General features: G+C 43.2%; 1 protein-coding gene across 2 annotated transcripts in view; it reads left to right on the top strand.

The window, feature by feature from the left end:
* The window catches only part of C2CD2 (C2 calcium dependent domain containing 2), a 34861-nt gene that overhangs the window by 9319 nt on the left and 3739 nt on the right, over positions 1 to 21803 (top strand). Inside the window, exons 3-13 of one of the 2 annotated variants that reach the window (XM_085041555.1) lie at positions 1712 to 1831; positions 2151 to 2252; positions 5341 to 5463; positions 5787 to 5877; positions 9137 to 9245; positions 11220 to 11281; positions 12812 to 12951; positions 13197 to 13368; positions 14091 to 14204; positions 16399 to 16526; positions 17295 to 17607. In XM_085041555.1, coding sequence (XP_084897681.1) covers positions 1712 to 1831; positions 2151 to 2252; positions 5341 to 5463; positions 5787 to 5877; positions 9137 to 9245; positions 11220 to 11281; positions 12812 to 12951; positions 13197 to 13368; positions 14091 to 14204; positions 16399 to 16526; positions 17295 to 17607 — 1474 coding nt within the window. Of the gene's footprint in view, positions 1 to 1711; positions 1832 to 2150; positions 2253 to 5340; positions 5464 to 5756; positions 5878 to 9136; positions 9246 to 11219; positions 11282 to 12811; positions 12952 to 13196; positions 13369 to 14090; positions 14205 to 16398; positions 16527 to 17294; positions 17608 to 21803 lie in introns of both variants that reach the window. The other variant, XM_085041512.1, reaches the window with a different exon arrangement.

Raw genomic sequence — 21803 nt, 5'->3', positions numbered from 1 at the left:
AAACATGTATGGATGATAAAACACTGCATTTAGGATATGGAGATATCAGCAGTTTTTGCATCAGACCTGTCCTTTCTCCTCCCCTTCCCCCAAAAAAGAGAGAAGAACCTTTTAATTTTTAAAGTCTTTAAAGAATCACCGTGTCAGTCCATTACTTTGAATGGAAGAAGTGATGCTATCTTTCAACTCAGCTACTAGTAAAATAAGCAGCTGGGCTCTTTGTTCTTGTTAGCTATTAAAAATCCTTTTTATTTCACCATAATACTGGGTGTTAGTGTTGTTTGTGTGGGATTAAGGTCAGAAATCACTTCTGAAGGAATTTAGACTTTGGGAAAGAGGAGAGGTGAGGGAAACTCATTTGTCCACTTCTAAACTATAATTTGCAGAAGACATACCTGAAAAGGCAAATCTTATTGCTTGTGGGTGTGGTTGGGATTTTTATTTGTCATATCCACCTCCCACCCCTGCTCCTTTGTAATTAAGTCTCTACCTTAATGGATGTACTCAGGCCCTTGATAATGCCCCGGCCATCCTTAAAATGTACCCTAGAGAGCCCAGGGAGATGAAATGTATTTAAGGAGTGACTGATAAGGATCTTCCCAGAGCTACATGATTCCTTTCAAAGCTTTCAGCTTCAATTCCAGTGCCCGTAAGTGGAGCAGTAAGTGCACAAACACAATTTAATAGCACCATGCAGAGTTTTTGTCAGAAAAACCTTGCAGGGAATGATTTGTCTGTGCATTGCATTGACCTGGTTCCCAGGGCCCAGCTGTCTTTTCCAGTGGAGCTGTGGGGACAATAACCACAGAGGGACAGAGACAAGCAGCTCTCCTCAACCAGCACATCTGTTTGCAAAATAAACATGTCTCTGTGGTGTGATGAATAATTTCTGACTTCCACCCCATGGGCTTTCCTGTGCCACAAGGAACACTCCAGGAATTTCTGCACACTCCAAGAATTCTGCATGGCAGCTCAGGCATCTCACTTTGCAGGGGAGAGGGAGGAGAAACTGTCTGGTGTTTACAAACTCAGTGTGATAAGAAGCTAAATTGCTGCTCGTAAAAGTGTATTGCAGTCAAGTGGCACACAGACTTTTCCCAGCCATTTAGCTTTGTCACCACATTTCAGGGCACTTCTTGGTGTGGTCAAAGGCTTGAATAAACTTTTAGAGGCTCCTGCTGTTTCTTATCCCACCAAGAACTGAAATTACTCAGACAAAATTCTCTTTTGTAGCAACCGAAGGTTTCACATTTGTAGGATACCACTAAACTAAAGATTGTTTGGTAAATCAGCTGTCCTGTTTTAGTCTACATAGGTCAGAGTAGAAGGGGAGGAAGAGCAAACATCTTTGTCTCCTTTATGAAAAGTTGCCTTCTTTGAGCTTTTAATACATAGATAACATGAAATGGAAAGGAGTCCTTGTCAGGCAAGGAGTTACTTTTGAATTAGGTAACAATACAAAAGAAATTTGGGGAAACATCATAATTTGCAGGTATTAAATTTCATATACAGAACTGAACACTTGAACTATGTGTTTTACAGAAAGAGGTAGGGACAATGAGTGAAATAGCTTAAAAATTTCCCACCCGTGGAATTTAGCATAATTCTGCTAGCTGAAATTCCTTTATATTTTCTTTCTTGCCTTCACCAACCCTTCTGAAGACTAATTTGTTTTTCCCTTCGTTTCCCCTCACCTTCTCCCTTTCTCCAGGTGGTTTCTTGCAATGTTGTGGGAGATTCTGTTAAATTCCTCATCACTGTCTCAGCCCCTCCACCTGCAGCTGCCGAAGCTCAGTCCTACAGTGTGACACTGTCCCCAGTCCATCTGCAGGTAAAGTCTTCAGTGTTGTTCTCTCTTCTCCTCCTTTTGTTTCCCTCTGGGGCAAGTGGTAAATACAGGAATTAAGGTGCCTCTTCAGGAGACTGGGGATAAATAACATGTTGGGTAGAGTACTTGGATGTATAGAGCAATTCCCTTTTGTAACTGGCATGCACTCTCAAAGCTTAAGCAACTTCTGCCTTCTTAGAGTGTCATTTTGAAGTTACCTGCTTAGAAACTGTCATTTTTCTGGTGCTGAACCTTAGCATGGAGATTGACCTGCTTTGCAGGACAGCAGGACACTCTCCAGTAACTGTTTTCCTGTCCACAGCTTCAGCTCTATGTGAAAGACAAAGGAGAAGATGTCAAAGTTGAGTGGTTCCTCATTAACACCAATGAAATCAACTTTGAAATCCAGCCAGCAGTGCAGGAGGTCAGTCAATAAGTTTTATTTGTTGTAATGGTGGAGAAGATGGGTCTCCATCCCCCTGGTCCAAAATGTGGTGTAAAGCATCTGCCATGGCTCATCCAACAAACCCCTACATCTCTGAAATCCAGCAGCATCTGTCAAAATTAGTCTGTATTTGATAAACAAATGACTTTGCAAACATTTTTCATCCAAATTCAAAGGTGTGAAAATTGTCTGTTCCTAAATACCATCTCTCAGAACACTTCCAAAATAATAAAAAAATGCAGTTGTAATGATATTCCCACCAAAGCAATTACAAAATTGGTCCTTCCTTAATTTAAATCAGTTTTGAAATCTGGCAACAATAGTTCAGAAACAGCTGTGAAAAATACGGTTACTTGAAGGAAATGATGGATGATCTAAAAATACTTGGATGCTTTTGGAATTGCACCTTCTATATAAGCACTGATTCGTTGGGGATTTTTTTGTTGGGACATCCCCTGAAAGAGTTTACTCTTGACTGGGGCTCTCTTCTGCCTTTGACCCTTCACAATTACTTTTTTTTTTGGCACAAATGTGGTGACTTAACCCCTTCTTACAACAGTGGGTTGTGTTTTGTGTGGTTGGTTTCCCAACTGACAGCCTTGCTAAAAATTAAGTTTATTGTAGAGCTGCTTCTGAAGATCTGTACTGAGTGAGCTACAAGCATAATCATTTATTACCATGGCTTTTGTTCATAAAAATGTGAAACTCCTAACTAAAGACAGACCAGCCTTTTGAAGTGTGTTTTAATGTAGGTTTTACTGTGCTCACGTAGCACCATAAATGACCTTCACATGCTGGGGTGGCATGTTGATTATCCACATTGGAACAATCATTAAATATTAAATCCTTACTGACAAACACAGATGACTCTGGTGCAGGCACTGGACTTCCCAACCGGCTTTTTGAGAGGTGCCCAAGTGCAGCATTGCAGAGTTGCACTTGTTATGCTTTGGCTGCATTTTTAGAATGAGCCTGTTAAATTCTTTAATAGTTAGAGGGCTTTTTTTTCACTTTGAAGTCTCTATTAGCACTTGTAGAAGAGGAGAGGCAATAAACAAAGGGCTCAAACCAGTGACCAACCTACACCTTATAAATTCCTTCAGCTCCTAAACTTCAATGTCAGCTTTTGTGTCTTGTTTTTTTCCTCTTTCGGAAGCAATACTGTGTGTACAAATAAATACCTTTAATTACTTGTGATTATCTCCACAGTGGTTTTGTCAACACATTAGCTGGGTGTAATAACCCATTTTCTGTTGGTAATGGCTGGGTGAACCTGAGTTGTGTTTAAAGCAGCCTGGATGACTGGTAAGGCTTGGATTGGCACAAGGTGACTCCATGTGCTGATGTCCCCAGGCTGGCTGAGGTGGCTCTGCACCCCTAGCCCAAGTCAAACCCCAAGTGAAACCTCTTGTCTTCATCATTTTGGGATGGCAGTTAAGCTATTATGGCTTGTTTTGTCGAGGTTGTTGTGGTGGAGAGTTACTTTCCAAAAAAAGGATGGCTAAAAAATGAGGCTGAGCTGACAGGAGGCTGTTTAATCAATCTCCTTTCCAAATAACTATGGAAACAACAGAAAATACCTATGAGTAGGTATTTTCACAGTGACTGTGGTTGCTGTTGGTACTGTTAAATAACAGATGTCAGGTTAGGCTGATGGCAAAGCACGAGAGGCAACTGGGATTTCACAATTTACATAAGAGCAGGGGAGGGAAATTGCCTCTAAAACAGTGAAGACTAACCACAATTTATCTGCTTATTTGAGTAACCTAAGCAATGAAAATGCTGAAACTGAGGTTTTAAACAGCCTAATTTACTTTAATCTTTTTTTTAAAGTGAATGGTTATTAATTATCTGCAAGTTGCAGAGATGTGCCAGTGCCTGTTTCCTTGGTGGTTATTTGAGGGCACACTGTGAATACAGCAGAGTTTCTGTGGGACTGGCCAGTGCTGTTGTGTGTTCTGAACCTGTCATCAAAGGCCAGTTAGGTAAGAAGGCAATAAAACAGGATTTCTGCACACAGCATTCCTGGGATTTTTTGTGAAACACCCTGTATGTTTCTGTAACACCTGGGTAGTTGGGAAAGGGCTGCTACTATCTGTTCAGCCTGCTGTGCAAGGTGCACATCAGTAAAGTCTCTCAGTGTGGTATCAGATGAGAAGAGATGGATGAGTTCTCTGGTTTTAGATCAGATCTTTGTCTCCTGCTTCAATATTTTCTTTAGGAAACAAACCTTACTGAGATTCCTCCCTCAGAGCTGTTGGGTGTCAGACTGTCCTTCCTGGGATAGCTTCATTAAAAAATCTCTGCCCTGTAGGTAGCTGAGCAGAAGAAAACTCCTGAGGAGCATGCTGTGGGAAGCAGGCATTCTCCAGGAGCACAGGGAGGGCAGGGGCAGTTCACACTCTCCATACACCTAGAATTAATCACGTGAAGCTCTGTGTGTGTAAGCAAAATGTGTGGTGTGTTCTGACCCCTCAGTGGTTGTGCTGTGTAGCACAGATGGCCATATTTTTGAATGGGCAAACTACAGCTCAGTGCCCCAGAGCAGCACAACTCTCTGTCCATACACTGCACTTTTCAGCAAGGTTGAAGGCCTCCAGGAGATGCTATAATATTTTTTTTTCAGTGCAGCACAGGATTAGTTTCTTCTCAGCTGCTGCAAGCTGGCATAACTCCCATTAAATCACTGGAATGGTGCCGATCTGCTTATCTGATGACCTGATCTGCTCTCTCAGGGGAGTGCAGAGCAGTTCAGAATCTTTAAAACACCATCCTAAGATTAAAACTGTTAATGAAACTTCTGGTTATTTTGGATAATGGCTGTGTCTTCCTAACTCTCAGAACAGCTTGTAACTTTTTCTGTGTTTAATTCCAGCTTTCCTTTAATGCATAATGGAGAAATTTAAGTAATTCTTTGCATGATCTGTTAAATTGTGTTGTTGGCAACAGAAGCCATCTCTCTGTGACAAAGCTAATGCTTGATGGCTTTGGTGGTTTAGGTATATACCAAATTAATTTTGGCTTAACTTCTGAGTTTTGAGATGTTTGATTGTTTGTTTCCTCATAGGGACAGACAGAGGGGACATGTGCAATACCTGAAACACTCAAAGATGTCTTGAAGAACCTCTTCAGCTCAGCTTCTCCCTCTGTAGTGTTGAGTGTGAGGCCTGCAGATACAAAGGAGGTTCAGGTAAGTCTCATTCCTTCCAAAACCTTTAGGGAACTGTCCTTCTGCTTGGCACTTTTATTATATATTTGTGACCCACAAAGGAGTAAGTTTAAAGTGTTCAGTGATGAGAAACAACTGGGACACATCTTTGGAACAACATAGCCTGGGGCAGTGCAGGCTCTGTGCTCACCCCTCCCGTGGGGCTCCTTGCTGGTGTTCCAGCCCAGCTCACCTCTGCTTCCCTGTGCCCATGGGACACAAGGATTTGGTGTTTGCCTGTGCACAATGCCCCTTGTCCTGGATGCCTTTTGCAGAATGTACAGAACACAAGCCTTCTCCCTCAGGGCACCAGTCCTCCCAAACCTCCAAGGGCTCACGACCTCAAGCTGCTGGTGAGGAACATCGCGGTGAAGCTGAGTGATCTCCGTGCTGCAGGTAATGAAAGAGGCACTGCTGCTCCAAATCAGGCAGGGCTGGGGTGGGTTTTTTTACTTTCCTGTCAGGTGAAAGAATGTGGAAGTTCTGGGTTTCTGCCTGCTCTCGAAAGAAAATGTAAGAAATTGCTGTATTCTGAGAAACAGACTTCATAGAATCACAGAGTGATTTGTGTTGGAAGGGACCTTAAAGCTCATCTCATTTTACTCTGCCGTGGGCAGGGCCACCTTCCACTATCCCAGGCTGCTCCAAGCCCTGTCCAGCCTGACCTTGGACACTGCCAGGGATCCAGGGGCAGCCACAGCTTCTCTGGGCAGCCTGTGCCAGTGCTGACTTAATGTATGTTTTAGTTTATTTGAGTATTTAAACATCTTGTTCTTCTTGTACAGAAATCCATCATTGCTGAAACTAGATTAAAATGACCATGTGTATAAAGCTGGCTGATTATTTTCTGGATTTTAGTTTTAATTTCTAAATTGGCTGTACCCAAGATGAGGGGCTCACATCCAACTCTCCATTAACTGCTGGCAATGACATTGGCTTGATTCAGTGTCACCTTATTTTCACAGGCATTTTTCTTTACTTTTAAGCAATTTGCAGACTGATCTAAAACTCTCCTCCTGTATATAAACTCCTCAAAGGTGGTCTTTGGTTGTCAGGGATTTTTGCCCCTGAGGAAGTCCCTCTGCAGGTGAGGGAGGAGTTACCTCTTGCAAGTGGAGAATGAAGCCAAAAAAGAGATCACTGCCTAGTGGAGGTTGTGTTGGGTTTGGAAAGCAGCACCAGGCCTGTCTTGCAAGTATTTAGATTTCTCCAAGTGCAGGCACATCTCTGTCACTGATTGAGGCATGAGCAGGCACATTGCAGATTTTGTCAGCGGAAATACAGATTGGAAGCTCTGTTATATACGGCCACTAAACAATTCCCTAACAGTATTTTTAATGGGAGCTTGTGGCTGCTAAATTGGGCAAGGCACTAGTTTGGGATAAGTATATCCTTCTTGCTGTGCTCCTTTTTTCAGTTAGATGTAATAGTTTTCTGCCCTAGAGTCTTGCATAATGCTGCTTTGCTCATCCTGGTTGGAAGTGATTCCCCTAAAAATCTCTGCAGAGCTTTTTTTAAAAAAAAAAAAAAACAACTTATTTTTGAAGCAATTCTGGAACTGTTGGCTGTGAAATGACTTATATAAATAAAACTGTGCTGGCAACTACAACCCAGTCTAGTGGAAAGTGTCCCAGCCCACAGCAGGGGGTTTGGAATGAAATTATCTTTAAGGTCCCTTCCAACCCAAACCGTTCTATGATTTGTTATCACTCTACAATTTTGTAGTGCAAACTAAAGTTCCTAAAAGACTGAGTGATTTTGCCTGCCTTTAAAAGTCATGAGATGAGGTAACTTTGTGTGCATAGAGAGCATAGAATAGCAGATTCACCTTCTGAGAATCTCTGCACCTTCCCTAAAAATAACAGGGAGAAGAGACAATTTATGTGCTCTGCTCTTGGAACACAAATGTTGGGACGCAAAATCCCCATTCCCTATTCTAACAGGAGATGGAGGGAATTTTGCTGGTTCCCCAGCAGCTCCTGGAGTGTAAATAAATATCTGGAACTGAGAATGATAAATAAAGCTTCATAATGGGGTTTAACTGGTACACTTGAAATCCAGTGAGAATACTGCACAGCTGGGAAGGTCCTGGTTTCTGGACATAACTTGCTGGCTTTTAATTAATATTCCCTTCCCTTTTCCTGCCTTCTCATGCAATAATGAATTATCCCATTGGAACTCAGGCTCCATGAGTGTGCAGTATTGCAGGCTAACCTGCTCAGGTACACTGGGGCTGGGGAGGAGCACTTTGTCTGTGCTGAAGGATCCCTGGATGATTGATGGATGCTGACAGGGTTTATGAGAGCTCATGGCTCCTCTGTAGATATCTTAGTTCAGCTGGTGAATACCCAGTAGCAGAACTGGTCTCTGCAGGGCTGTGCCTGTTTTTACCTCCTTAGGTGGTAAACAAAGATCACCTTAGATTTTGTACTACAAGGTCTACAGGGAATCATTTAGGGCCAAAGTGATTTCTGCTGGTAAGGAAAAAGTAGGTGATTGTTTCCAGCAGGGTGTCCAGGGCAGAAAAGCTGCAATAGCCGGTTGGGTACAGTGGGTCTGTGGCTCAGGTGTGGTTCAGGCAGGGCTGTGCAGGGTCTCTGCCCTGGGCTGGGGAGCTGGCAGCAGGAACAGGCTGCAGACACATGGCTGTGTGAGCAGAAACCAGCCCAGGGTCATCAGCTCAGGCTCAGCCAGCTGGGAAAGCAGCTCAACTACTTACTCCAGGGTCAGCTTGGATCCCAAATAAGCTGTGTGTACACAGTGCTTTGTCTCCTCTAATCACCTTGCCAGGCCCAGGCTGTCTCTGTGCTGATCCACAGCCCCAGAGCATCCCCACAGGACAACTGGGAGCTGGGGATAGCAAATACAAACCGAGATTCTCCTGGGGAACTGGGGGCAGCATCTTCTGTTTGCTTTGCACACAGTCAGTACTGAGCTTTTTGCTGCTTTCCTTGATCTTTTGGAAGTGTGGGTTTGAATTATTTCTGACGTTGTGAACCCATATTAAAGAAACTGAAGAGGAACACATCTGGCAAACTATTTCCCCTTGGAGCAGCAATATAATATGCCAATTTGCAACATTATCAAATTCCAAGATCAAGGCAGAGATAAGTCTGCAGCAGTACTTTAAAATGTCATGAACTTGTTAAAAACCACAGTCCACAAAACCGTGGTGAATTAGCACTGTTGTCGTCAGTCCCTTGCCAGCAGAAAAAGCTTATTTTCATGTCCAAATGAACCACTGTGACTTTGGCCAGGAGGAACTTAGAAAACTTCTGTTTTCTTTAAAGCAGCTGAAAGCAACTTTACTCCCTCCCTGCCTCACACCCACACCATCACCTGCTTACTGTTGTCTCCCCATCTTTTGGGATCGTTTTGTGCCTGCACTTGGTTGCTTCATGCCAGGATTTAAATTGGGTTGTCATGTTTCATGTAGGACAATGCCTGAGACAACAGTGATGCAATATTGACCTTTGTCATTAATATCCTCAGTCTGCAAACTGAGGGAAAGCATTTATCCTGTGGGAGGATGAGAAAGTGTCTGCAAAAGTCTATTTAAAAGTGCAGTGTGCAAGGAAGGGGGTTTCTTTTCAGTAAGTGGCCTCTTGGTGATGGAGAATTAATAACTGGATATTGATTTTTCTTGCTCTTACAGGCAGCACAGACCTTGTGTGTATAGTTCAGTTGAATGACCCTATGCAGAAGTTTTCCAGCTCTGTAGCCAAAAATGCTGCACATCCCTTTTGGAAGGAAGAGTTTATCTTGTAAGTAACTTACCTCCTGAGAATACTTTTGCAATAAGGCATCTTTTTTTTTACTGGAACTGTGTGAGAGAAGAATGGCATTTTGAAATAGATTCATTCTTGGCCTTGCTCTGCATGGCCTCAGAGAAATCTGGAGCTGGTAGAGACTTCAGGATATCTAATTACCCTCTGCATGGATATGAGATCCAGGTCTCTAGATGTTCCATGGTAGATCCATGATTCTAGTAGATGACAGCAGTAACAGGCATAATAAATCACCTTGTGCTTTCGTACAGTGCCAAAAAAAGAAGTGTTAGCAAGGTTCTGAAGTCACTTTAGTGTGAAGACTGCATTTGAGGGAATCTAATGTCTCTGCATTCCCTCCCCTGAGTGGAAAAAGCAAATGTGCAAAAACAATTGACCACCTAAAGGAATGGTGGCTATGACTAAAAAGGGAGTGTAAAACTTTATCTAGATTTTCTTTCCTCCTGTAGAACAAAAAAAAGGACTTTCGGGCAACCTACACAGTATTGTGATTCACAAAGCTTCCGTAAATAAGGTCAAAATTGAACAGTTCTAAAACTATTTTCATTTTCACTTTCTAACAGCAGAGCAAAAATACCTGATGGCTTCTGTGGTGTTTGAGTTTGGGGTGTTTGGGATTCACTGATGAGCTTTCTTTCCTGAAGTACCACAAGGTGCTGCAGGCAGTGGGTCTGTGAATCACTTCAGCCATCTGTTGGTGGAACAGCACTTGTTTAGAGTTGCAGAGCAGACAAGTTCCCAGCAGTTTTGGACAGGAAGTTTGTAAGAATAATACCCTTTTCCAACTGAAAGGGCTGAGAGAGGGCAGGCAGGATGTGATTAACTGGACTGGAATTTGGCCTTGATACTAGGAATAATGCTGGGGTTTCCACACTGCTTTTCAGAAGTGCATGAGGTGTAACTGGGGGCTTTTGCAGATAAAAGATTAGGATTTTGGCAGGGTTTTTTGAACTTCTTTCAAGTTCACACACACGAACCTCTGCCCTTTTCTTTCTTCAGAGCCAAAAATATCCCCCAGTCTGAACACCAGTGTACAAATTACAATATCAGGCTCTGCTTTAGCTTCATGGCAAAGCAGCAAGAGTACCATCAAGGTGCTCCTTTCCAAGTTTTGGGGTGCAGGAGGTGTGGGAATGGCAGGGAAGAAGTTAAAATCTGCATAGATGATGTCCCACAGCATGAAATGGAGGTGGGGTGTCTGCAGCCAGGATCACATCATCCTGAAACGGTGACATACCAAAATAAAATACATGTTTGCATGCCCTTAGGGTTTTTGGCAGAACACCTGCTGAGAAGGTTATAAAATAAAATTTTACTGGAGGGTTCCTCAGTAGTTGCCCAGTTTGCCTCTCTGTCTCAGTCAGAGGAAAGGTTTTGTATGTGTTGTCTAGTCCATGTTAGAAAGTACCACATGTGTAATTCTGTGGATAGTTCACACTGGTTTGGTCACACAGAAACTCACTCTTGTAGTCTTGCAGCACCCTTGAGTCTTATTTTGGAAAAGTGATATTGGCTCTTCTCATTTAAAGGTGTAACTACTTTTGTTTCCTTGCATCTGTCCTGTTTTTGCAGGACACTTTCCTGCTTTGACAGGGATGTTGATCAGACCTGTTCCACCATCTTCACTTACAAATTTGATCCTGCCAGGAGAAACAAAGCTTCTTGGTGCTGTGATGTAGCAGTCAGACTAGGGAGCAGCCTCAGTTTGGAGGGCAGCATTTGGCAGCTCCTGGGGAGAAGAAAAGCCTCTGAAATTTAACAAATTGAACCTGTGCAGCAGTGGTGGAGGGAGCCAGGCCATGGTTTGCCTTTGGTCAGTCTTACCCACCTGCAAGGTGCAGAGTTTGGCTTGGAGAAACCTGAGAAAAGCTAGGGAAAGGGGGGAAACTGCGTGGGAAGGAAAATCTGCTTGGTCTGCAAGGACCTAACATAGTTTCATTTCCTTCACAGTGAACTAAGTGCCAAATCAAAAGCATTGCAACTGCAAGTAGTAGAAGATGGGAAGTTGGATAGTAAGTATTAAGACTGAATTATTGTGCATGTTCAGCGTGTGAGCTTTGCTGAGTGTTGACCTAAGTTCCCTTTTATTTCTGGGTGGCCATAGAAAAATGGTCAGATCCATCAGTAATCATGGATGGAAGAGAGAAAACACTGATCAGGTGCCTCTCTCATGCTCTGGGTTAAGGTTACAGAGAATCTTTGAGTTTTTCTAGATTGTCAACATACTGAGTCATCCAGGTACTGATATCCTATATTTTTCAGCCTTCTAAACATCTCAGAGATCCACTGTGAACCTTTTTGGTTTCAAGTTAAACTTTTGAGTTCTTTTTGTGGCTGTAGGGGAGTCATAGGAGTTAATCCTAAGTCCTTCCTATTCAAGTCCCAGAGGCTGCCTAACAATTCAGGTAGAAAAATCGCAATCAGGTGTAAAACACACCAATTGTGATTATATTGCATATACAAAGTTGTGCAGTACCTTGCTTATGATCTGTGGTTATTGGAGGGATTGGAAAGTCAGATGTAGGGAAAAGCTTTACAAAATTTCTCTGATATGGATGCTGTTTTTAATTTTTAATAAAAATGTGGAATTTATATGGAGTCAAGAAATGTGTATTGTTTCTTGGACAAAGTTTAGTCTTGGTGGTACCTAAGCATCTTTAGTCTTCCAAACAACACCAAGATTGTTCTGCCTCCTACTGAGAGTGAAACATTCAACCTGATTTTCTGAAGAAAAAGGTCCCAGTGGGTTGCACTGATAATTCTCTTCCTCCCCCTCTGCCCCTCCATACCAGCTTAGCTGTTCTTCTCAAAAAAAAAATTGAATAGAAGACTCAAATTAGAATCATATTCATGTGACTATAATGTAGATCCCTACTTGGAAAATACAAGAGTTTATTATACCTATTGTGCCTCAAATCATAAATGTTTGAGAAAATTGTTTAATACAGATTCTCAACACACGTTCTGTGGTAGCCTGACCCCAAAAATACAGTGAAGTGTAGGAATTCATTGTTTTTAAACATTCTGCTTTTCACAAAACACTAGGATTTCATCTTTGGAATGGTACCATACCTTTGCTAATAGTTTGTTCCAGTCTAGAGGAGGAGCAAGAGAACTGCTGAAGTTTTACTGAAGTTCAAATTAGAAAAGACTATTGTTGTGATGCTCCAGTTTACCAGAAATCCACATCATCCTCTGAAATGAAAGATGCTGGAAGTTGGTTATGGAGATTGTCCAAGAACCTAATAGTTTTCTTTTTTTCCCTAGACATTCTGCATTTAAAGGGAAAAATAATGGCCAGAAACAATAGTAAATAAGTAATATTTCATGGCTCCATTCTTCCCTGATACGCAGTATTAGGCCAGGCTGAGGAATAATCATAAAATTAAAAGAAAACTGTGAAATACCATTTCTCTGCCCCATGGTATAGAACCAATTCTGCAATTTTCTGCTTGAATTTTCCTCCTCCTTTCCCATCTTCTCTCCCTCACCCATCCTGATAGCTTAGATGTGGGTTGATCTTGCTGCTTTTCTCCTTGCAGGTCCTTTATCCGGGAAGGTGACTGTACCTCTAGACCTGTTCAGGAAACAGCCCTCTGGCCAGCACAGCTTTGCACTGAGCAGTGGGGCCAGGGAGAGCAGCTGGGAGCCAGGGCCTGGGCTGGAATCCATCACTGCAGAGGTACTGCTGGGCTTTGAGGGGGTGTGGGGTGGAGCTTTTACTTCAAGAAGTGCTTGTGAATGCTCTTGTCATTCTTTGGACTTGTGGAGTCAGAGCAGCCTCTTCTGATTGCACTGTAGTTGTGTTTTATCAAAAGAATTAACTCTTGAGTTTACCTCAGCAAAAACTTTGAAGAGGTTACAGCTAGAAATAGTGTCCTTCTTGCCTGACTGTGCTTCTGAGGTGCTGTTTTGGTGTCTCCTCAGTTCTCTTTTATAGAACCCAGTGAGCTGAAGGCAAGGCAAGTCTCCTCTCCAGTGCTGGCCACCAAGATCGAAAAGGATCGCACTGTGATGCCCTGTGGTACTGTGGTCACCACTGTCACTGCTGTGAGGACCAAACCTCGGCTGGAAGGGAGATCATCCCCCCTGAGCACAGGTCAGCAAGTCCAGACCTTCCTGTGTTCCCTCACAGAGCTATCCATGGGCACCAGGAGAAGCACTGAGGAGTGGGATGTCAGGAAAGGCTCTGTTTTCCAGAGTTCTCAGACATGTGAAAGTGTTGTTTGTATTCTCCAGAATCAGGTTTTTAATTTCTATGGAAACTTGTTTCTTAACAAGAGGAACAGTTAATGTTTCTTGTAATACATGCTGTAAATCTTCACAATGGTGTGATACCCATTTATCATGGTTTTTCACATGACAAATGTATCACTCTCAGGATGTTTGCTGATGACAGACCATCCTGTGCCTTGATCTGTATTATCATTATCTCTGATGGAGATTGGTGCTACTTGGTGACAAAGGACTTCTCAGCATGTCCTCCAGGAGTAGCTTTTCCACTTCTTGGAATAAGTATAAAAGTAAAACCGTGGTGGGAAGGCTCACAAAGATCTGCATTCTTTTAAGTTGTTAAAGCAGATCTTTTACTTAAGTGGGTGTTGTCTAGCATATTACAGTAGAATCTTTAAAAACAATGAATTCCTACACTTCACTGGCTTTTTGAGGTCAAGTTTACCACAGAACATGAGCTGAGAATTTTTATTAAACAATTTTCTCAAACTTATGATATGAACAGGCATAACAGGTATAATAAATTCTTATAAATGAAATAAAAAATATCTTGACCAGTTGAAATAACCAGAAAAACTTGGTCCTCAGATTCTCCTGTGAAAACTCCAGTGAAAGTAAAGGTGACTGAAAAGGATTTCACTGTTGAAGCCCTCCATTCTCATGGTGCTCCAGTCAGCAAAACTTTGTCATCTTCAGATACAGGTAATAAAAATGTTTGAAGCTGGCGATGAGAACATTTCTGTCTTCTGCATGTGGGAATAGTGTGATCCTGTAAAAATAACAGCCAACCCATATGGCTACTGCCTGTCAGCAGCACTGGGGTGTTTATGTTCTAAAGCGCTGTGGTTTGGGGTATGGCAGTCTTGCAGTAAAAGTCTGGTTTTAATTGGCAATTTCAATTACTGCTTTTGAATAAATGACAATGAGCTGTGGTTTGGAGCAGAGGGGTGACTGCAGAAAAGCCAAAAGTAAGTCTTTTTTCTTACATTTGGATGAAAGATGCCTCCTTTCATAAAGGCATGGGGATGCTGCACTAAATTAAAATCCTGGGACACATGACTCTTAAATCCTCTCTGTCTGAAGAGAAGGCAGAGGCTGGACTGATCTAAGGACAACTGAATTCTCTTCCTAGTCCTGCCACTGGGCTTTTTTGGGCTTGCTGTGCCATTTGTCCACCTTCCTAAGTCACCTGGCATACAGCTGAAGTGCCTTCACAGCATCAGGTGACATTGACAATAACTTTAATTATAAATCCACTTTGAATTCTATATAAAACCTGGTTTTGACTCCTCTTTTACCTTTTCAAGTTACAGCTCTAAATCTTCAGCATATTTTTCAGTTCAGTGTGTGATCACCACTGAACCTTCCAGTAGCTCTGTGGGCAGCAGCAGTGAAAGATGTGACCCAGTGTGGCTGCCAGTTGGCTTTGTACCCATCTGAGTGGGGATGGGACACCCTGGAGGTGATCTGGGCTGCTCCTGGCACACTCAGGAGGTTTCTGAGAGACAGGAATGAATTGGCCAACAAAGATGGGGAAGGGCATGAAGTAACCATGAATGTGCTGTAACAGCACTTGGATCTTTTCCTATCTCTAGGATAAGAAATACTCTTTCATCATGAAGCAGTGAGGTATTACTACATCAATTTGGGAAATGTTAGCATAGTGCAAGACTTCTGAGTTGACTCTCTTAAGTGTTTATGATATTAAAGATACAAAACACTTACTGGAAAACTCATCTGAAGACAGCTCAGCCCCTATTGTTACAGACAATGTTTTCATTGGGAGTGCAGGGGAATTTCTGTGAAGTGTTTATTGCAGGAAGAACTACTCATTAGAACAAAAGCCAAGTGAAAGAAATACAAAGAAGCTTTTGGTATGGCAGTAACTTAGGTAAAAGTTATTGCAAACATGATGGTAAAATAGCAGCAAGCAATCTGGAAAAGATTGTCTGTGCCATAGTTCTAGGTGATGACAACAATAAGAATTAATGCAGGGGCTGGGGAGATGGAAAAAGTCAAGGTTTATGATGAGGATGCAGACATGCACACCCCTTGTGCACACCTATTCCTAAATTCCAGTCCTCCTCTTTTATTACAGTAATGTCACAGTAACAAAAGGCACTGTTCAATTTATTTAACACTGGTGCTACTCCTGCCTTTATTCTTTTGTTGTTAAAACTCTTGCCAGAAAAGTCCACCTCAGGCAATTAAACAAGGGGAATTTTGTCTTGTTGACTTCCTTAATCTTGTTTGTTCCTGAGCTTGATGAATTTGATTAGTGTATATTTGCTGTGTGCCACATGCCAGAAAGGGCTGTGCTTAAAAATAAACTCATGTTTGTCACTAAAGAGCATTTTATACAGAAGATTTTTTTATTCCTGTGCAGTGGTTGAAGGGGAAAAGGAGGTGGACTTTACAGGATTTTGAAGCAGCCACTTTGCTTTCCCCATCCTATCACATTGCCATAGCAAATCTGGAAATACTGAGCAGAGATGTCTGGAAAAGGAGCAAAATAACAAAACAGCTACCTGAGGAAGTGGCATCATGTCAGCCTTGTACCATGTTAGAGCTATGGTTCTTCATGACTCTGATAACTCATGATGTCCCCACTGTCACCACAGGGTAGCAATGTATTGAAATAACGGGATGTTTTGTCCAGGCTTCCAGAACCTTCTTTTTTCTCATGGGTATGGTTTGTAATGCCACTTTGGTACCTTTTCTCCAAAAATGGGTGACAAAAGGGAAAGACAGGACCTGAGCACCGGGTGGTGAATTGGAAGATGTTCATGGTGTTTATGCCAGTTCTGTGAATTTTAACTCAAGGACAAACCCCGCCTCTCTGCTCTGTTTTTTCCTGTGTTTCCTTCTCCCCTCTGAAATAATCCTTTCTTTTCAGAGCTGCTGGTACTGAATGGCACTGACCCTGTGGCAGAAGCAGCCATTCGGCAGTTGAGCGAATCTGCAAAGCAGAAACTGAAATCTCCTCGAAAGAAAAGCACCATTATCATATCAGGGGTGTCCAAGGTAGAGCCAAAAACAACACTTACAGTTAATGCTTGGTAAAAAGTAAATTACAGTAAAGCCTCTGCTGCACTGACTGCAGCATTCTCATGGCTTCTCTCTCTGCAGAATCTACTTGTGCTTGCCAGGTTATTTCTGTAACTGTTTGAAGTTAAGCCAAATCAGAGTGTTGGGTTCTGATTGTTAGATTTGACAGCCTAAAATGCACGGTGTGCTTTGGATAGGAGTGGTGTTAGGGATTTGGGAAAATCAATTTAGGTGAGAAGAGAGGATAGGAAATCCTTCTCTGTGTTTTACCCATGTAGTGAAGATGCACAGAAGAAGTATGAAAGATTTCTCTGTTTTTTTCAAAGCTGTTAAAACCCTCTGAAAAACCTCTGGTTCTCTGGTCTCTGTTCCAGAGGGAGGGCAAACAAGGAGACAAGATGAAATGCTTTGATGTTGATTTTCATAAAAGGACCAACATTCTCTGTGTATGCTGACACTTCATTACAGCAGCACAAATAGGGGGGTCCTGTTACTTGTAGTGGTGCCAAGGATAGGTGGAAGACATGTACTTAATTCTTTTTTTCACTCATTTGGCCTTAACAACATGATTAAAACTTTACTAAATACTCCTTTAGTAGGGCTAAGGAAGTTTCAGGTGGCTTTCTGATGGTCCTGAGCAATACAAGTCTGAGTGTAAAGAGGGTAAAATAACTTTTGCAGGAAGGCTCATTCTTCTTCAGCAGAATGACTGTGTCAGTGTTGTCTCTTATTTCCACTGGGCAGACCTCTTTATCTCAGGACAGTGAAGCCTCACTGATGCTGGACTATGCTGCAGCCATGGACAGCTCCTGCAGGGAAGCAGATCCACCCACTGTGGAGGAAGCTGTTGAAAAAATCACCTCTGATGAAAAGCTGTCGTCAGGTGCTTCAGAAATAGTCCCTGATACCAACCCACAGCAAAGCACCCACAAGGCCTGGGGTTTGGAGAATGGCAGCCAGCAGTGGGACACCAGCACACTCTTAGACCAGACCTCTGAAGAAATATCTGGGAGCTCATTAAGTGTTTCAGAAACTGGGAGCATGAAAAAATCCAAAGGTACGTGATCCTCACTTCCACTTCAGGGACTGCTTTCTCTGCGTAATTGGCTGCAGTAGTTCATCCTTTCTTATTGATTTTTTTTGTCCTTAACCTTCCTTGTGATTGTGGTGTTGGCTGAAGCTGTTTCACTTGCAGCTCTCTGAGCCAGCTCAGGCTCTCCTTCAGGAAGCAGAAGGGTTCATCCTTACAAGTTAAAGGACAGCTCACTAAGCCCAGCTCAGTTATTTGGCCTGTCACCCTGTCAGTTCCTCAGTGAAAACTGTGTCCTTGCAAACAAGGACTTGTCCTATATTGGCAGCCCCATTACCAAGCTGGAAATTACAGGGTTTCACAGTTGCTTTCCAATATATTCCTTCTCCTCCTCACACTCACTAAAGTGTGTGTCAGGAAGCACCACAGCTGAAGCACAAACTGCCTGGTGAACAGATTCTCCCTTTCCACTGATGTCATTAATATGTAGTTTGCTAAAGAGAATGGAATAAAAGGTGATTTAATAAGTAAATAAGGTATTTACTTATTCATCAGATCATTCTGCTTAGGTAGTTACACACCTGAATATCTGCAGTTTGAAAATGTCTTAGGGTTCTTTGTGTTTCCTTTGTGTTTCCATCCATTAACCTCTGAGCAGTGGTCTGTGGCTGTGTGGTAAACAGGGGGGTTATTTAGGAATTCTTACAAAAGGGCCAGTGCACTGGGCTGTGCCTCAAACAGGCACACAGGTTGCACCTTGAAGTTGCAAAAAATACCGTGCTTTTCACCCATATCCATCCCTCTTTTGCTTTATTATTTTCTATTCTTCCCTCACCCGGAGATCCTGGAAAACGGCTCAGTACAAAACCTCCCTATTTTCCTGGATTATCACCCCCACCCAGGGCAGACACTGGAGCTCTTTGTCAGGATCCTCCCTTCGAGTTCTCTGGCCTTCCCACAGCTGTGCTGCTCCACATGAGAGATCAGGAGGGTACAGCAACAATCCCTGTCACACACATGCTCAGGCACTGGAAAGCCTTGGGTGTGTTTGGGGTGAGGGGGATTGGTTAGTTGTGAAGGGATTTGTCTCGTTTTGGAGCCTGGAAATATTTAGGAAGCTGTAGGAGAAACTGCAAAACCTCTTCTTTAACATGTTACTCTAAAACAAGCAAGTGGAAGTTTGTATGTGAGTTGTTGTCTAGTTTTGGGTTTCCCTGTGCAAAGAGATCAGGCTTCTAAAGATCCTTTGCACACAATGCAGGGTAAGATTGCTAAAAACTGCAAAATATCTCTAATTTGAGAGTCGTATCATCTTGAAAAAATACTTGAAAAAAACTGGCTCAGGTCCCTTTCGTTATACAGAGATGTCTTTGTGGAAGTCTTGAATCTCTGCTTTGTCACAGCTGAGTAGCTTTTATGGAGTGAGATAGGAAAACATTTCAACCCCCCTGCCTTCAGTGAGCTGTGAATAGTTCAAGGCTTCTGTTTGTCAACAACAAAAAAACAAACAACAAAAAACCCCTACTACAAGTAAAACCACAAATGTAACCACAAAAAACCCAAACACAACAAAAAACCCAAACAAAATCCCTTCTGCTTTGAAAAGCCTTGTGTGTGTATTAATGTCTTAAAGCACTTTTTTTTTACTCTTGCATATTTTTGTTTGTTTGTTTTTTTACCTTTCTGACTTCCTCTTTCTTACCCGCTCCCTTTTATAAACTTAAGATGACTCCTATGCCAGCCAGAATTAATTACCTACACAGTAAGTTGGTTTTGTCTCTTTTTTTTTTTTTTTAAATCCCTAAGAAAATGTAGCTTTACAATGGGACACTCATTGTAAAAACTGAAGCAAAAATTAGTTTGGCACCCACTTCCTTCTTCCCCCATCCATTTCTTTTCTCCTTCCAAAATTACCTTCTGTGCTCAGATGTCTTAGCAGACCAGTCTGCTGTGACAAGTCATCCTTCTGGTGGTTGTGCTGTCCAGGAGGGTCACACAGAGATGGCAACAAGGAAGGCTTGGAGGGATGCTCTACATTCCCAATCTCCCTCCATCATGCCCATTGCTGTAGTATCTGGTCATCAGCCAAAATCTGCTTATGCAAACCATGTGTGACCCCATAACTGGATATAGATAATGCACAAAATTTATTTTAAAGCCTGCTGATGGCAGTTTTTTAGATGGAGCTTTTCTAGCCTAACTTGTAGAGCTACCAGCATCTCAGGTATTTACAAAACCACCTGTATAAAAACTGTTTTGGAAGTTGGGAAGGAATGGAAAGCAATCTCTCTTCATATCCTTATAGATGTGTAAAGAAATCTCCCTTCATTAGCACAGATGAGATTCAGAAGTGATCCCACCCCCACGAGCATTTCCAGAACACCCTAAGCAGTGCAGAGAAGCCTCAGTGAGTTGGTGCAGTGCTCTCTGCTCATCTCCTGCTGCTGGGGGCAGGGCTGGCACATGGATCCTGTTGAACTGGAGGCATAAGCATGCAAAGAGCACAAAACCAGCACATCAACCAGCACGAGCACTGCCAGGCTGCTGCGCTGCCCTGCCCTGCCCTGCCCTCCCTCCCTCCCTCCCAGGTCTGCATGTCTCCACAGCAGCTGGAGCCACTGCCAGGCAGCACACTCCAAACTGGCTGCAGACTGCTGGGGACGTGGCAAGCTTCCAGGCAGCAGTGACTGAACACACAGGGAGCTTTGGGGCTGCAGCTTGTGCCCTGTGCTGCTCTCAGGGAAGTGCTGCCCACGATTTTTCAGCTGCAGGGAGTTGTCCCAGCCCGTCGGCACAATTTTTGCAGTGGTTTTGGTTCAGTTTTGTTTTCCTGGTGTGGCAGATCAGTCTGAATCACAGAATGGATGGGACTAAAAATCTGCTTAGGGATAAACCCTTGTGTCCTACTGCTGCTGGCACAGCTTCAGCTGCAGCTGCCAGAGCTGCTGGGCAGAACAGCTGCCTGCTCAAACAGGAGCTGCCCAGCAGCGAGGCCTCTGCATCCCCCCAGCCTTTGCACATCAACAACTGTCAGTGTCCTGGGGTGGAACACTGTTTCTTTCATGCTGCTGACAACAGCTTGAATTGGTGCTGCGTTGCCAAAAAGATCAATCAGAGGCTGATGGGAGAGCAGTCAAGATTCAAATCCATGCGTTCTGGTTGCTTTCAGCTGGTTGCTGCTTCCATCCCATTGTGCCCTGTGAGAAGAGTCTCAGCAGCTGCCAGAATAAACATGCTGGAATATCCTCCCAGGTGCCGAGTGCTTAGTCCTGGAAGTACAAAGTAATAAACCCAAGTACATGTTTGTGACTGCTTTAGTCTGTACAAAGCAGCATCTGGCTGCCATGAAATACCTGTTCTGCAGCTGTCACTGTGCAAAGTGACACACAGCCCATGTCAGGTCCTTGGGGGACAAACATTTCATTCCAGCTGTGGCAGTGTCCCATGAAAGAACTGCTCTGTGTTGCTTTTTGTGTCCCTTTGCAGTGGGAGGAAAAGCAGAATCAAGACCTTGCCATGACAGGAGTTAATAGCTGAACTGAGAAAGGATCAGGAAACCTGATAGTGGTGCAGGAAGGAGGTGTGGAAGCTTTGCCAGGGAGGTGACTGTCCCCACATAGAGTCTGACTGCCAGAAGCTCCGGTGCTGGCTTGTCACCTGGGTCCTGCTCTGTTCAAACTGGCTTCTGCCACCTGGGACACCACCATGCCCAATTCTATACCAAAGTGTTGCTGTTTTAACACAGTGCTGATGTCCCAACAGCAGGCTGAGTGTTGCTGTATCCTGGAGCAGTGTCCCTGCCAGCTGCACACCAGGCACATGGGCACACATGGAGAGGGAGGGTGGAATTTGGCAGAATGGCTGCAAAAACAACCCAAGCTTGCAAAGAGAGGAGTCTTGATAGCTGCTGTTGGCAACATGAGTCCCTGGTGAGATGACAGCTGCAATTGCCTTGGCTGCATGCTGGGTTTGACATGGGGTCAAGGGAAGGAACACAGCAAAATAAAGCAACTTAATTTACCACAGGAGGGATTTGGGCAGACTTCTGAACCTGTTGGAAGCAGATGTAATATTATTTTTAATCTGCTTGATGTGTGTTGCAATTCCTAACAGGATTTTAAAATAGCAAATGCTTTGTGAGTGTTAACTCTGGGTGGTGCTGCCCAATTTGTATAGAACACCTGCTGCCTGGCTTGTTCAGAACCACTGCACGCAGGTTTACT

This window comes from Lichenostomus cassidix, chromosome 1 (genome assembly GCF_008360975.1).
Source record: "Lichenostomus cassidix isolate B80296 chromosome 1, HeHo_3.0, whole genome shotgun sequence".
NCBI classification, from domain to species: domain Eukaryota; kingdom Metazoa; phylum Chordata; class Aves; order Passeriformes; family Meliphagidae; genus Lichenostomus; species Lichenostomus cassidix.
This window is presented reverse-complemented; position numbering and strand designations above follow the sequence as displayed.